Source organism: Topomyia yanbarensis, chromosome 3 (assembly GCF_030247195.1).
Source record: "Topomyia yanbarensis strain Yona2022 chromosome 3, ASM3024719v1, whole genome shotgun sequence".
Taxonomy (NCBI): domain Eukaryota; kingdom Metazoa; phylum Arthropoda; class Insecta; order Diptera; family Culicidae; genus Topomyia; species Topomyia yanbarensis.
This window is the reverse complement of record NC_080672.1, coordinates 355,448,703-355,461,004: the sequence shown is the minus strand read 5'-3', so window position 1 is coordinate 355,461,004 and position 12,302 is coordinate 355,448,703. Positions and strand designations below refer to the sequence as shown.

General features: G+C 35.4%; 1 protein-coding gene across 6 annotated transcripts in view; it reads left to right on the top strand.

The window, feature by feature from the left end:
- LOC131688564 (probable chitinase 10) overlaps positions 1-12,302 on the top strand; it is a 192,386-nt gene that overhangs the window by 174,130 nt on the left and 5,954 nt on the right. For all 6 annotated transcript variants that reach the window (XM_058972900.1, XM_058972897.1, XM_058972901.1 and 3 more), the window contains one exon: positions 5,010-5,091. In XM_058972900.1, coding sequence (XP_058828883.1) covers positions 5,010-5,091 — 82 coding nt within the window. The remainder of the gene's footprint in view (positions 1-5,009; positions 5,092-12,302) is intronic.

Below are 12,302 nucleotides of genomic sequence, written 5' to 3'. Positions count from 1 at the left end.
ATGTATATTAAATCTTATTTCTAGTCTTAGGATAGCTGTAAACTTTTTTTTCTTTTGTAAAAAAAAATATTTCGACATTGTAACCTCCTAGTTTTAAGATATCCAAAATGTAAACAAAAGAATTTGGCACCGCCAAGCCAACGCATTTGTGCCTATCAAATAAACGAAATGAATAAAAAAATTCTCGAAAAAGAAAGAAAGAAAACAAAATTTAAAATATCTATAATAATCGCATTCTGTAATAAAATTATGGATTTGTCTACCAGTTAGTATGAAATTTAGAAACATATTTAAAGCAGTTACAAGAAAAACATTTTTAACAATTACTTCTCCGCGATGTAACCACAACAAATATTTCCATTCTCTTTAGACTTTTTTGATACCTATAAGTTTTTAAAAAATGAATTTTTTTGTAGTTTTAAGTTTTGATAAAATTATAAACTTTTTGATAAACTTTTTATTAAGCGTTTGTTTTTTTTTTGCAAAGAAGAGATTATACCCTGAATTTTTTTCTCGAAGTGTTTTGCTGCTCAAAATACAGATCTCAAGCCAATTTTTTTTTGTAAACCCTGCAAAAACTCTTAGGCCCCTTTAAAGTACTGCGCTTGAATCAAAATGCTTTGCTTTGCCGTGCAAAGTGCTCAGAACCTATGCTGGTAAAAAGTCTAATGTTTCATCGGTCTTTCGCGTATTTAAAGATTTTTGGGTGAATTTTGGAGGAATTACTGTATTGTAGAATCTGTCGGGAAGTGCCAATTCGAACAATAATCGCTGTAATATTTTAATTCTTACCGAAGTGATCGTTTAGTGGCGAAATGTGCGAATATGAAAAACAAAAGAGGAACTCTGGTCAACGTGACATCGAGTGATTTCGTATTAGTCCGAGTTTTTGGAATCTTTACATATAAGTTTCATAGCTTAACCTTGCGAAAGTCACCTCTATCAGATGCTATCAAATCAGACATCCAATAACGATAATTTTCGATAGATTGCGCCAGGCAAATGAAATCATTTTGCAGAACAATTTACAAGTCGCTGATCGTGACGCATTAGAATCAAAATCAATATCCTCGTATTTATGGATAATGGCAAAATCGAGATTCGACTGCACGATACGGCACCTCGAACTTGCGATACGGTCTTTGAAAATGTCGCTGTTCAGAAAAGTGGAATCATTACAAAGGACACATGAAAAAACTAATTATTCCTAGGTCAACAGTGGTTACGCGGTAAGATTGCGTCCTTCCTACCTGGACCAACAATACAAAACACGACAGTATAAATATACAAACCACGTTTTCAGTTATCAATGCCGAAACCGATCAGGACACTAGCACAGGAACTCTGAATAGAATTTCAGAAAATATTTCGATTATAGAGGTCTTAAAATTAGGATCATTTGCTTCTTTTTTTTCGTGGCAGAAAAATCTCTATCAAAAAACTCTAACCCTGTGTGAGGGGTTTGGAATTGAACCAATCGATTTACCAACTACGCTGTGCCAACCCCTAAAACCATTGTTAAAAATCCCATTACATGTAGTAAAATATAGTAAACAAGAGAAATACTAAACAGTCTAAATAATTTTAGTGTTATAAATTTTGAGATATAATGTGTACGGATTTTTCCTAGCCCACAGTTGGTCATCTTAACCGTAACCCACAAGGTGAACAATACCTAACATAACCTAAAAATGAATTTTTTATTGAGTTAAATCTGTTGGATTTTTTTTATAAGAAAAATGAAGACGTGCAGAAGATGATTCAAGTGGTTTTTAAAATCTTTCTGGCCCTAGTTATCTATTGTATGAGTATCATCCACCTGTTGCCGATTGACCACACGAAATCATGTATTACACAACACACTCACAATATTATTATCAAAACATTGTCCATTGTCAGGAACAAAATGAAAGTGACTCGCATCTACGGCGCATCACGCAACTTGTTTTAATAGGAACGTATACAGTCACCAAACATGGACAGCGCAAACCCGCAAGTCACGACCAATTCAACTTGTTTCCGTATAATTGCAAGCATCATTTGGAACCTACCGAAAGGTGAAGGAGGTTTCTCCTCTCCGATTTCGGAAAAGCATCGAAACGTGCTGATTGACCTGTTGCATCAAGCGTTGGTGTGTCTTATCTCACTGGAAGATGGCTCGAGAGCATGATGCAACCAAACTTTCATTGTTGGTTGATACCTATTATGTGCTTTTTTTGGAAATTATACGATAAAATTCCGGTCCTTTATATGATTAAGCTGCTAACCCTAATTTGGGTATCATTTTTGTAATCAGTTGGCATTCCTTCAAACTCACAAAAGCACCTAAATTAACGGATCCTCTTCACGCATGACTGAACTTGGAGTCTATGCTTGTCAGGGGTTTGATGATAAATGTAGGGGAAAACACTGTCACCTCCGCTGGTTTATGCCACTCTGTTCCTGGAAAATTCCCTCATTCACGCTTGACTGAACACATGCTAATTTGCCCGGATGCGCATTGGCAACGAAGTCACGGAACTAGGTACATACATCGGTATGTCTTTTCACTACCAAATCGGTCTCAGCATCGATTTCGTCACAACTCACTGCACAGCCGAATCGTATCAGGCGGGCTGCACTTTTCGTGCCCCGCAGACCACCAGTGCACGAAAAGGGGGAAGTGCCTACTTGAGATTCCGCACGCATGCGTGGTGTGTGCGTATAACGTGTGACGTTTCCGCTGTGTGTTGGCGAGTTATGCAGAGTAGAGGCGGATAAAGCTTCTGCTGCCACATGAACTGGTAATTGACTAAATCGGGTATGAAAATTCAGTCAAGCGTGAATAATCTGATTTTGGACCGACTAGGCGGTCATATCCTGGTGTTGGAAGTCCCTGAGGTAGCCCAATTCCAGGGACTCCGAAGGTCACTCAAGCGTGGCAACAATAATTAACCGGGTGGGATTAGGGGAGCATAGTCTGTATTCATTTTTATCAACAACTGACGTCAGCTTTAATACGTGAAAGTAAGTCACCGTGACAACGAGAATGAAAGGGCCTGTCACTTACGTCAATCGGTACAGAATGAGAATTTTCTGCTGCTAGGAGCGAATAGTGCGTAGGAGTTGTTTTCTGACCTTGGGGATATACCCCGGAAGCTCCAGCAAGTCTACGAGAGGGCTTTCGATCCTTTTCATCTGGGGGGCCTGGCTAGGAACTAGAAGCCTAAAACAACTACTGCACTCCATCGAATCCTGTTACAACATTCTCCAAGTTTCTGCCTCAGAGAGCACTGGAGTCTCGATTATCAACAAGCAACAAGTAAAAAAGGCTTTTGTCTACTACGTGTATGGATGCTTCCCGTTGAAGTCGTGGTCGAATTGGCAGCAGAAGGTCTTTCACCAGGTGAACTTATGATTGTTGTAAATTTGGCACAAATGTTTGGCCATTCCAGTGGAATGTATGACAACAGAGCTGCCGGAATGTTTTGGAACTCATGAGCTCTTGGTGGGAAAACATTCATTTTCCATCGCGCATGACTGCACACAGGAGTCTCTGGTTCGCAGAGTTGGTGTATTCGCTTCAAACTGCCAAGTGAGACATTAGAATAACAACATGCTGACCACGCGACATAGCCGACCTGTGTCTAATTCGATCCAAAGACAGACACCAAACGTGGACTAACTGACATCGGTTGCAATAATGTGCTATTATTGATCGTTAAATGTAAACATTGCGTAATCGGTGTATCGCCGCCGTAATATTTTTCTACCAACTCAATCCATCAAACGTCCCATCGCCGTGTGGATAAAAATGTTTTGACACCTTTTCACCTCATTGTCTACTGCTTTCATAACACCTCATTGTGTGCCGTTTTGCTTTCTCACCACTTTATTTCGTTTACAACTATATCGGCACCAACCTACCACTCATATGAGATCATTTGGAAGCGTCAAAGCACGAGTGGAATTCGATTGGATTAAAAGTGAAACGAAGTAGGCATGGGTCCCCTTTGTTTACCTATGACGAACCCTTTTGTGCTGATTAAAATATAAATGACATTCAATTCGCTTAGCAGTGTATCCAACTTTTTTCGTTTCATAATGGCGGTCTAAATTGTTCAGTTCTTAATACGAGCCATTAAACGTATTACGAACTGAACAATTTAGGCCGCCTTTATGGCACGTAAAAAGCTGGATTATTATATGATCGAAATATAACAATAATAGCCGTACCCGAATAGAAATGTACAGTAACAAAACCATGATTTTCACTGTGACAGTACAGTAATTTTACAATAATTAACAGTAAGTTTTAGTGTTATGCTACAATACAAAAACATTAAACTTTAACGTTTTTACAATAAATTTCAATGTAAAATAGAATTTTACAGTGAAAAGGGGGGGTGGTTATGTATCTTAACATTAAAAAAATCAATTTTTCTCCATACATTTTTTTCTCGAAAACAGTAAAATTTAATGTGAATGCACTGTATCAGTTTTTTGCTGAACAGTGAAATTTATTGTTACAAAAATTTTTATTGTAAATCTACTGTGAGAACTTGGCATCGAACAATGTTGAAGTAGTAATAACTATAATATTTATTGTTTTATGATTGTCTGTAGGGTAAATGCTATTGTAAAATTCTATCCGGGTAAGCACAAAGCCGTACCAACAGTTTTTAAACCGGACTAACTTTTAAACAGGACTAAAATATTTGGCTAAGCTTTAATCAATTTAATGACACTGTTAAAAGGGTTGCCACTAAGAACATGTTTAAACATAGTTCATGAAAAATAAAATGAAACGCAAGAAATTCCTGTAAAGTTTACTTTCTACAGTACTTTTGCCGCATTCATATCTAAGGTTTCGCGAATGAATACTTTATTGCTAGGGTTTCATTTTATTTTTTCGATGATAATTTTAGACCCATTCAATTTTTTCTCATGTTTATTCCACCAATTTCATAATCCTGTATGCAATCAATTCACTAACTGATGCATTTTTTTATATCTTTTACATTTTTCAGTTAACACCACGGATACTCAGAATAGCGATAGTGTTATGCGTCATCATAGCAATCTTCTCACAGACCACCGACAGCGCTCAGAGTAAGTATTTTACATACATATCTGCTTAAGCCCGTCAACCAGTAGGGCCCTTTCCACACGGAGGCACCTGACATTTACCCGATCGCAATCTCGGTAAATGTCCATTAAATTGGTCCCGGTAAATAAATATGGCAAATTTATTACCCCGTCCAGTCTATTTATGTAGCAAGTTTCTTCGTTGGAAGCTATTTTGCCTATACCTGCTCGCCGCTATTATAGATCATGATTTATGACATCGATCCTATGGTCCGATTTCTGCTCTTATGTCACAACTATCCGAGCGGGTTGAAGCGGCTTGTATCGGAAGTATTTAATTTGTGCGCTTCCCGTTGATTCCGTTTTTCTCACGCGGGCCTTGAATCGATGTTCTTGAATAGGAGAACGTATACTATGTCAACGTGATTCCCACGAAATTTAGTGCGCAGGACCCGAACATTCATCATCCATAGAATATTCAGTTGTTGGGCCAAAGAATGCGGGGCAGAAAAAATAGAGGGATTCCATGAGAAACCGGCCGACCGCAAAATATGACCATCGTCGATTCGAACGAAACTTTGCAGTTGTGTTCGGTTTATGAATCTCCATGATTTTTATGGCCATTTCAATATTTTGATACAAGAGTTATTTTTCAAACGGGCATAAACGTTTCTACGTGCATTAATTTCCACAAAAATTTGGTTGATTTCTCTATTTTATAAAGCAAAACCATCTGAGAACGAGTTTCAGGGAATTAATGTTTCTATACGAAAAAAATATACACTGAAAAAAATGTTGGGTCATTTTTCACAAACATAAAAAATTATGTTGATAAAATAAATTATTTTTGTTTTGAATGTGATTGCATGATGGAGAACTTATCGGTGAAAAAGTTTTTCTAACAACTTTATACAGTAGGATTCCGATTTTGGCAACAATTTTATTTTATTCAGTTGCCAAAACCGGAGCCGTGCCAAAGATGAAACCTAATTATTAAAGTTTGGATTTTCAATTTACGATTTAAACGCGCTTTTAATCCACCTAACAGTGTGATGAGACATTTCTTATCACTCGTATCACTCTTTTCGGATATTATATAGATTGAGAATATTTAGAACTTGATGTTTCGCGATGTTTTTGATAACACATACTACGTGGGATAGTGGCAGGATTCAGCGAATCTGAGCATAGGACAACACCAGTGCTATAAATCTCAAACCAAATCAATGGGAAGACATACAAACGAATTATTGCTAATGATCTGTTAAATAATAAAATATTTAAATTCCTCAATCAACGCATTGTGATGGGAAAACTGAATTTTCCTAAAGGAGTTGTATATTGCGCTGAGCCAAAAAAATCGATTTTTTTATTGAATCGATTTGAAGTTTATACTCTCAATAGCATTTAATCAAATTTCCAACGTGACTGAGAACTAAGAAATGAAATCACAGCTCCTGATATCACGTTATCTCTGAAGTGCATGCGAGCATAGTTCCAAATTTTACTTCGACATCGACTTTTTCTAAAGGTAACTTCCCAGTAGTATCCTTGATTTGAATTATTATCGCTAATCCTAATGCCAAAAAACAAATAAAAACATCTCGAAACCAAACCGTTTGGGAAAATCATCATCATTACCGGAATTTTCATTTTCACGAAACTTTTCGATAACCCATTCCGTCACTTGCGTTAATGCACTGTGTGCACAATGCTCAGAAAATCTAGCGAAATCGTCTTAGGGCACAAGCGGGTCTAATTCAGAGCCATTTGCTCGGTAAATTAAATCTGTAAAGAATACTAACAATTAACTTCTATTCCATAATTTTCAGTTCAGTAATTCGAGAGATCGTGCTCACCGCAAGCCATGAAAAATAAACTACGTTGTGAAGCGACGGTCACTATTTATTAAAAAATCACAGTTTAATAAAAAATAAAACTATTAAAAAATTTCAAATAGTTAATAATTTTCACAAACTTATTAGTGAAAGTTTTTTAATAAGCTTTCTTAATATTGTGTAGGAAAAATGCTGAAAATTTCAGTATTTTCTCTATCTGCAACATATAAACCCGTAAGTATACCAATTAATTGGTAGGGGACCCGGGGCTATTAAGACAGTGGGGGTAATTCGGACCCCCTCGATTTCTCAGAAAATAGCAAGACTCTCTGACTTTCGTACAAATTCGTGGAACCGCTATTCTTGAAGTTGAAGTTGATTCTTTGTTCTTTGTAGAAAGGAGATACAACGTGTTTCGTTGTTTTGCCATTCTTAAGACAGAAATCATTATAATGGAACAACGCCTTTAATCTACCTAACAGTGTGGTGATACATTTCTTATAACTCTTATCGCTTTCTTCGGGTATTATTTCGATTGAGAACATTTAGAACTTGATGCTTCGCGATGTTTTTGAAAACACATACTACACATACTACATGGGATAATTGCAGGATTCAGAGAATCGCTCAAATTAGCATAGGACAATATCAGGTCAAGAAATCTCAAATGTTAAACCAATTTAATGGAAAAGCAGAAAAATGGCCCATAAAATTGCTCATGGTTCATAAAAAAATGGCCCGAAGTATTGCTAATGCTCCGTTAATAACATATATAAATTCTTCAATTAATGCATTGTGTAAGGGAAACTGAAATTTCCTAAAGGGGTTATATATGTTGTGCTGAGTTAAAAAAATCGAAAAACAAATTTTCGAATGGATTTGAAGTTCATACTCTCAAGAGCGTTTACTCAAATTCCCAACACGGCTGAGAACTAAGCACTGAAATTTCAGCTCTTGATATCTCGCTACCTCTGAAGTGCATACGTGCATGGTTCAAACTTTACTTAGATATCGACTTGTTCTAAAAATGCCTTCCCAGTTGTATATTTGGTTTGAATTATTATCCCTAATCCTATTGTCAAAGAACAAATAAAAAACTTCTGAAACCCGTTGGGGAAAATCATCATCATTACTGGAATTTTCTTTTTCACGAAACTTTACGATAACCTTCCGTCACTTCTATTAAAAAATTTCAAATAGGGGAACCCGGGGCTAGTTGGCGGTTGGGGTAAGTTGGTGGAATCCCTTTTTCTCTGTTTATATTAGACATATAGCGCTGCCTCTTCTTGTGTACCTCAAGTTATGTGAAACCCGTTATCCAATGTGTTTTTGTTGCAAAACGATTTGTTTGGTGGAAGTTGTGGGTGATATTGTGTTTTTGTGCGTACCAAGTAAATTTTCTCAATTTTAAATACTTTGCGTTATTTAGGGTGATTTTTAATCTATTTCCCGAATGATTATATTTTTCAATAGCCCGTGAAAATAGCTTTCAGTATCCGTATAGATATTTCATCTATCCACAAACAAAAGTTATTTTTTAAATAGTGTTTAATAAAATATGCGGTTGGGGCAAGTTGGCGGTACTATTTACAGTGCAAAAAGTCATCAAAACCTTTTATTTCTGGAATTCACTCCAAAGTAAGAAAATATTTTTCTTCTGTATCTCGCCAATGTAGGAGACATTTATTCCAACCAATTGCATAAAGAATTTCGAATATTTGCTTTTGAATAGGGAGTACACGTCAAAGTCAAAATGCCGGTTTATTGAAACTGAAATATAATAGCAAATGTCGATTAATATACAGTTTTCTAGAAAAGTCATTCAGCACGTTCCAAAAAGACCCTTGAAGTAATTAAATCTCCATTCTATTGCTCAGTTTTTGGCATATCCTTACATACCGCCAACTTACCCCAGGGCCGGGGTAAGTTGGCGGATTTTCCGTGTCACATATTTTTGCCTCTAAAAATAGAGACAGTGCGTCAAACACTTTAAACAAATTCAGAGATGTTGCCAACAATCTGCTCTTTCATGCGGCGTGTTCTATTTTGCAAGATCTATCTACATCAAAGCGGTAAAAATTGAAAACTGAAAACACCGCCAACTAGCCCCGGTCTCCCCTACTTTATAATTAATTTACATAATCTTATTAGGAACAGTTGTTTAAAAAGCTTTTGTAATATTGTGTAGGAAAAGCTGAAAATTTATGAAGTTTCTCTATCTGCAATATATAAATCTTTAAGTATACCAATTAATTTAGGAACTACCATTTAAAATAAACTATCGCACGAATGGGAATAGATTCGCCAAATTTTGGAAGAAGTCGATAAAATAACCCCTTGAAAACTACCTAAAAATTTGTGCAGTTCGATGCAATAGAAGAAAATAAAAAAATATCCTCAGAAAATTGTGTATTTTAGGCTGACAAAATAGGGACATTGACTAAACCGCGACAATTTTTTTTCTTCATAATAAACTGAAGCTATTAAAATATTCTTTCCTTCCCTTGATGTAGTGTAATAACTATTTCTGATTATTTAATATAGTCTTCTAGCGCAAAAATAAAAAAAAATGATTTTTTTTTATTTTTGCATCTTTAAGATAAGGAAAACATGGTCAAGAAAGGATTTACTCAAATTCAGCCTTATTTGTCTGCTAGAGCCCATCAAACATATTTTCATATGAGGCTGCTAAAATTGGGGGCTGATCAAATCGGGTCTTCAATGTATTGTAATAGATAGGCAGTATTCGAAGATGCTTCTTGTGGACGAGTGTAGCACGACTCTGTTTCTACTTATTTGGAGTCAGCGGCGTAGTCAGAAATTCGGTTTGGTGAAAATCTAACTTACTGTCCAAATGGTATAATTACGAAACCGCCATCTTTGATGTTTTAAAATTATGGAGAATCTGTTTTTCAAAAAAATGTAACAGAGTTCTTGTCTGTAGCGAATTTGTTGAGACTTTCATTTAAAACATCTTTATTGGAGACATTAATACTACGTATATGGAGTTTATCGAGTTATAAAATGATATTTACGAAGTGTTCTTTGATCTAGTTTTTTCTAAAATAACTTCCTATTGTGAGCTTCACAAACTCAAGCTTTGGATAAAATGCAAATTTTATCGTTTTTTTTTTAACAATAGAAGAGATTTATCATAAACAGTAAATAATTTTCAATTTAATTTTAATCATAATAATTTAATTTAAAATTAAATAGAAATAGCCTAAAATATGTTAATACCTTGAATACATGGAGCCTTCATGTATTCAACAAAGTGGTTTGTAATAGCGCTCTCCAAAATTTTGCTGAAGACATTAAGTCTGGAACTAAATTTGTTTGAAGAGTAAATTCAACATAAATATTTCTTGGAGGATATAACGCCAGAATTATTTTTTTCAAATGATGTGCTGTTTAACGTTTGTAAAATTCATCGAAGATACTAAACCTGCAAAATTGGCGGAACGGAAAACGTTTTCGTCTCAACTCGACACAATCCCAAAATAAAAACATTTTCAGCAAATGTTGGAAGTTATGCAATTTTTCGGTGAGCAGCTCTAAGTTTCATAGACATTAAAGCAATTCCAGTTTCGCTTCCAATTAAAAAAAAAACCCTAATCCATATTACAGTACATCCCTTGAAAACTGAACTCAATATGATAGGAAATTATGAATATGATTATGATTGATTTCAGAACTCTGGAATGAGTTTCTATTGGAATGTTTTTAGTCAAGTATTTAATATTGATGTTATTAGACAACTGTGAGATCAAGACCAATAGATCAGTTACAGATAATGATCGCATTCCCACAATTTTTCAAAGGTCCTCATGACGTTTCAAACAATTGGTTATCAATGTACTGATAAGATAAATATCATTGTAATATTTAATTAAATCAGTCAGCATTAATAAATTTTTAACTTCAATGGTTAAACCCCAAAGCATCCTCTTGGCTACACTACTGCTTGGAGTTATTCCTTTCGCTTATCATTTTCCGAGATATGTTTCAGATCGATCCGATGGTTATAAGTCAGAATTTTTGCACCGATAAGTGATCAAGGTCCATCTAGACAACTTGGAATTGTTCGGTGGTTATGCTAGCGGTCGTGGATAGAAAATGAAATACAAAGTTCATTTTATCGAAATAATATTTGGCTCATCTAAATGGATTATTACTATATTGAACAATAAATAGGCGACAACAGGTAATCCACAAACAACAAGCCATAACTTTTAAAGTATTCGAAATATGTATTGTTTTCAGTAAAGTTATTCGCAAAAGTAAGGGCTACAAATTTGTTGAAGACATTATTTCAATACAATCACTCCCAAGAAAATTTTCTGAAAATATCTCTTTCTTAGGGGGATTAATCAGTAAAATCACAATATCAAAAAGGGCATATTGTATGCTGTAAATTCTCCGAAGATGCTATTGACCTAAAATTATCCGTTTTGGTCTTATTTCTGGCTATGGGAAATGATAAAAATCTTTCGTCCGCATTTAATGTTAAATATCTCTATTGACAATAGTCTGATTTCAACAATATATAGTTCGTTCGAAAGGTATTCGTATAAGCTTGCTAAAAATATATAAATTTTTTAGTTACGTCGTCAATTTCGGCAGAAAATTTAAAAAAACTGCAAAAAACGCGATTGTTGCACCTTCAAACATTCATATCTTGGAAATTAAACAACAGAATCAAAAACCATTTAATAGCGTTCTGTCTGGGTGATAGGCGTTTCATTTAAATTGGTTTGGATAAGATCGGTTCAGCAATTGCTGAGAAACACGAATGAGAGTTTGTCCGTTACACACACACAGACATTGTTCCAAATCGTCGAGCTGAGTCGATTGGTATATAAGACTCGGCCCTCCGGACCTCGGAAAAAATCTTGAAAGTTTGAGCGAATTCTATACATTTCTTTTCTAAGAAATGTAAAACCGTGATTAAAGCAACAAATAAAAGTGATTTAGAGGGTTTTAGATAGCTCCTATTTTATGGAATGATTTTTGTTTGGGTGAAAACAGAGATATTTTCGCTCATTACTTTTGGGCGATATGAGCGTATGGGGCCATTCGGACCCCCTATTCCGTCAACCACCGTTCAGCGGCTTACTATTGCACACACACACATCGAAGAAATGGGCCGCCAATCGACAGCTGTGACATACTAGATTAAGTTTTTGTAAAGCAATTTATTTTTTTGCTTCTTAAGGAGTGTCTCTCGTAACTAATTCATAGGTACACATAATTCAATTGTAAAAAAATTAAAGAAAAATTACGGTCTGAATTACCCTTAATTTGTAAAAAAGATGGAAAAACGTAGAGGTTTGCAAATCGTCGCCTAGCGCTGCCATTGAGTGGTAAAAAATGAACCTTTTATGGCACCAAAATGTA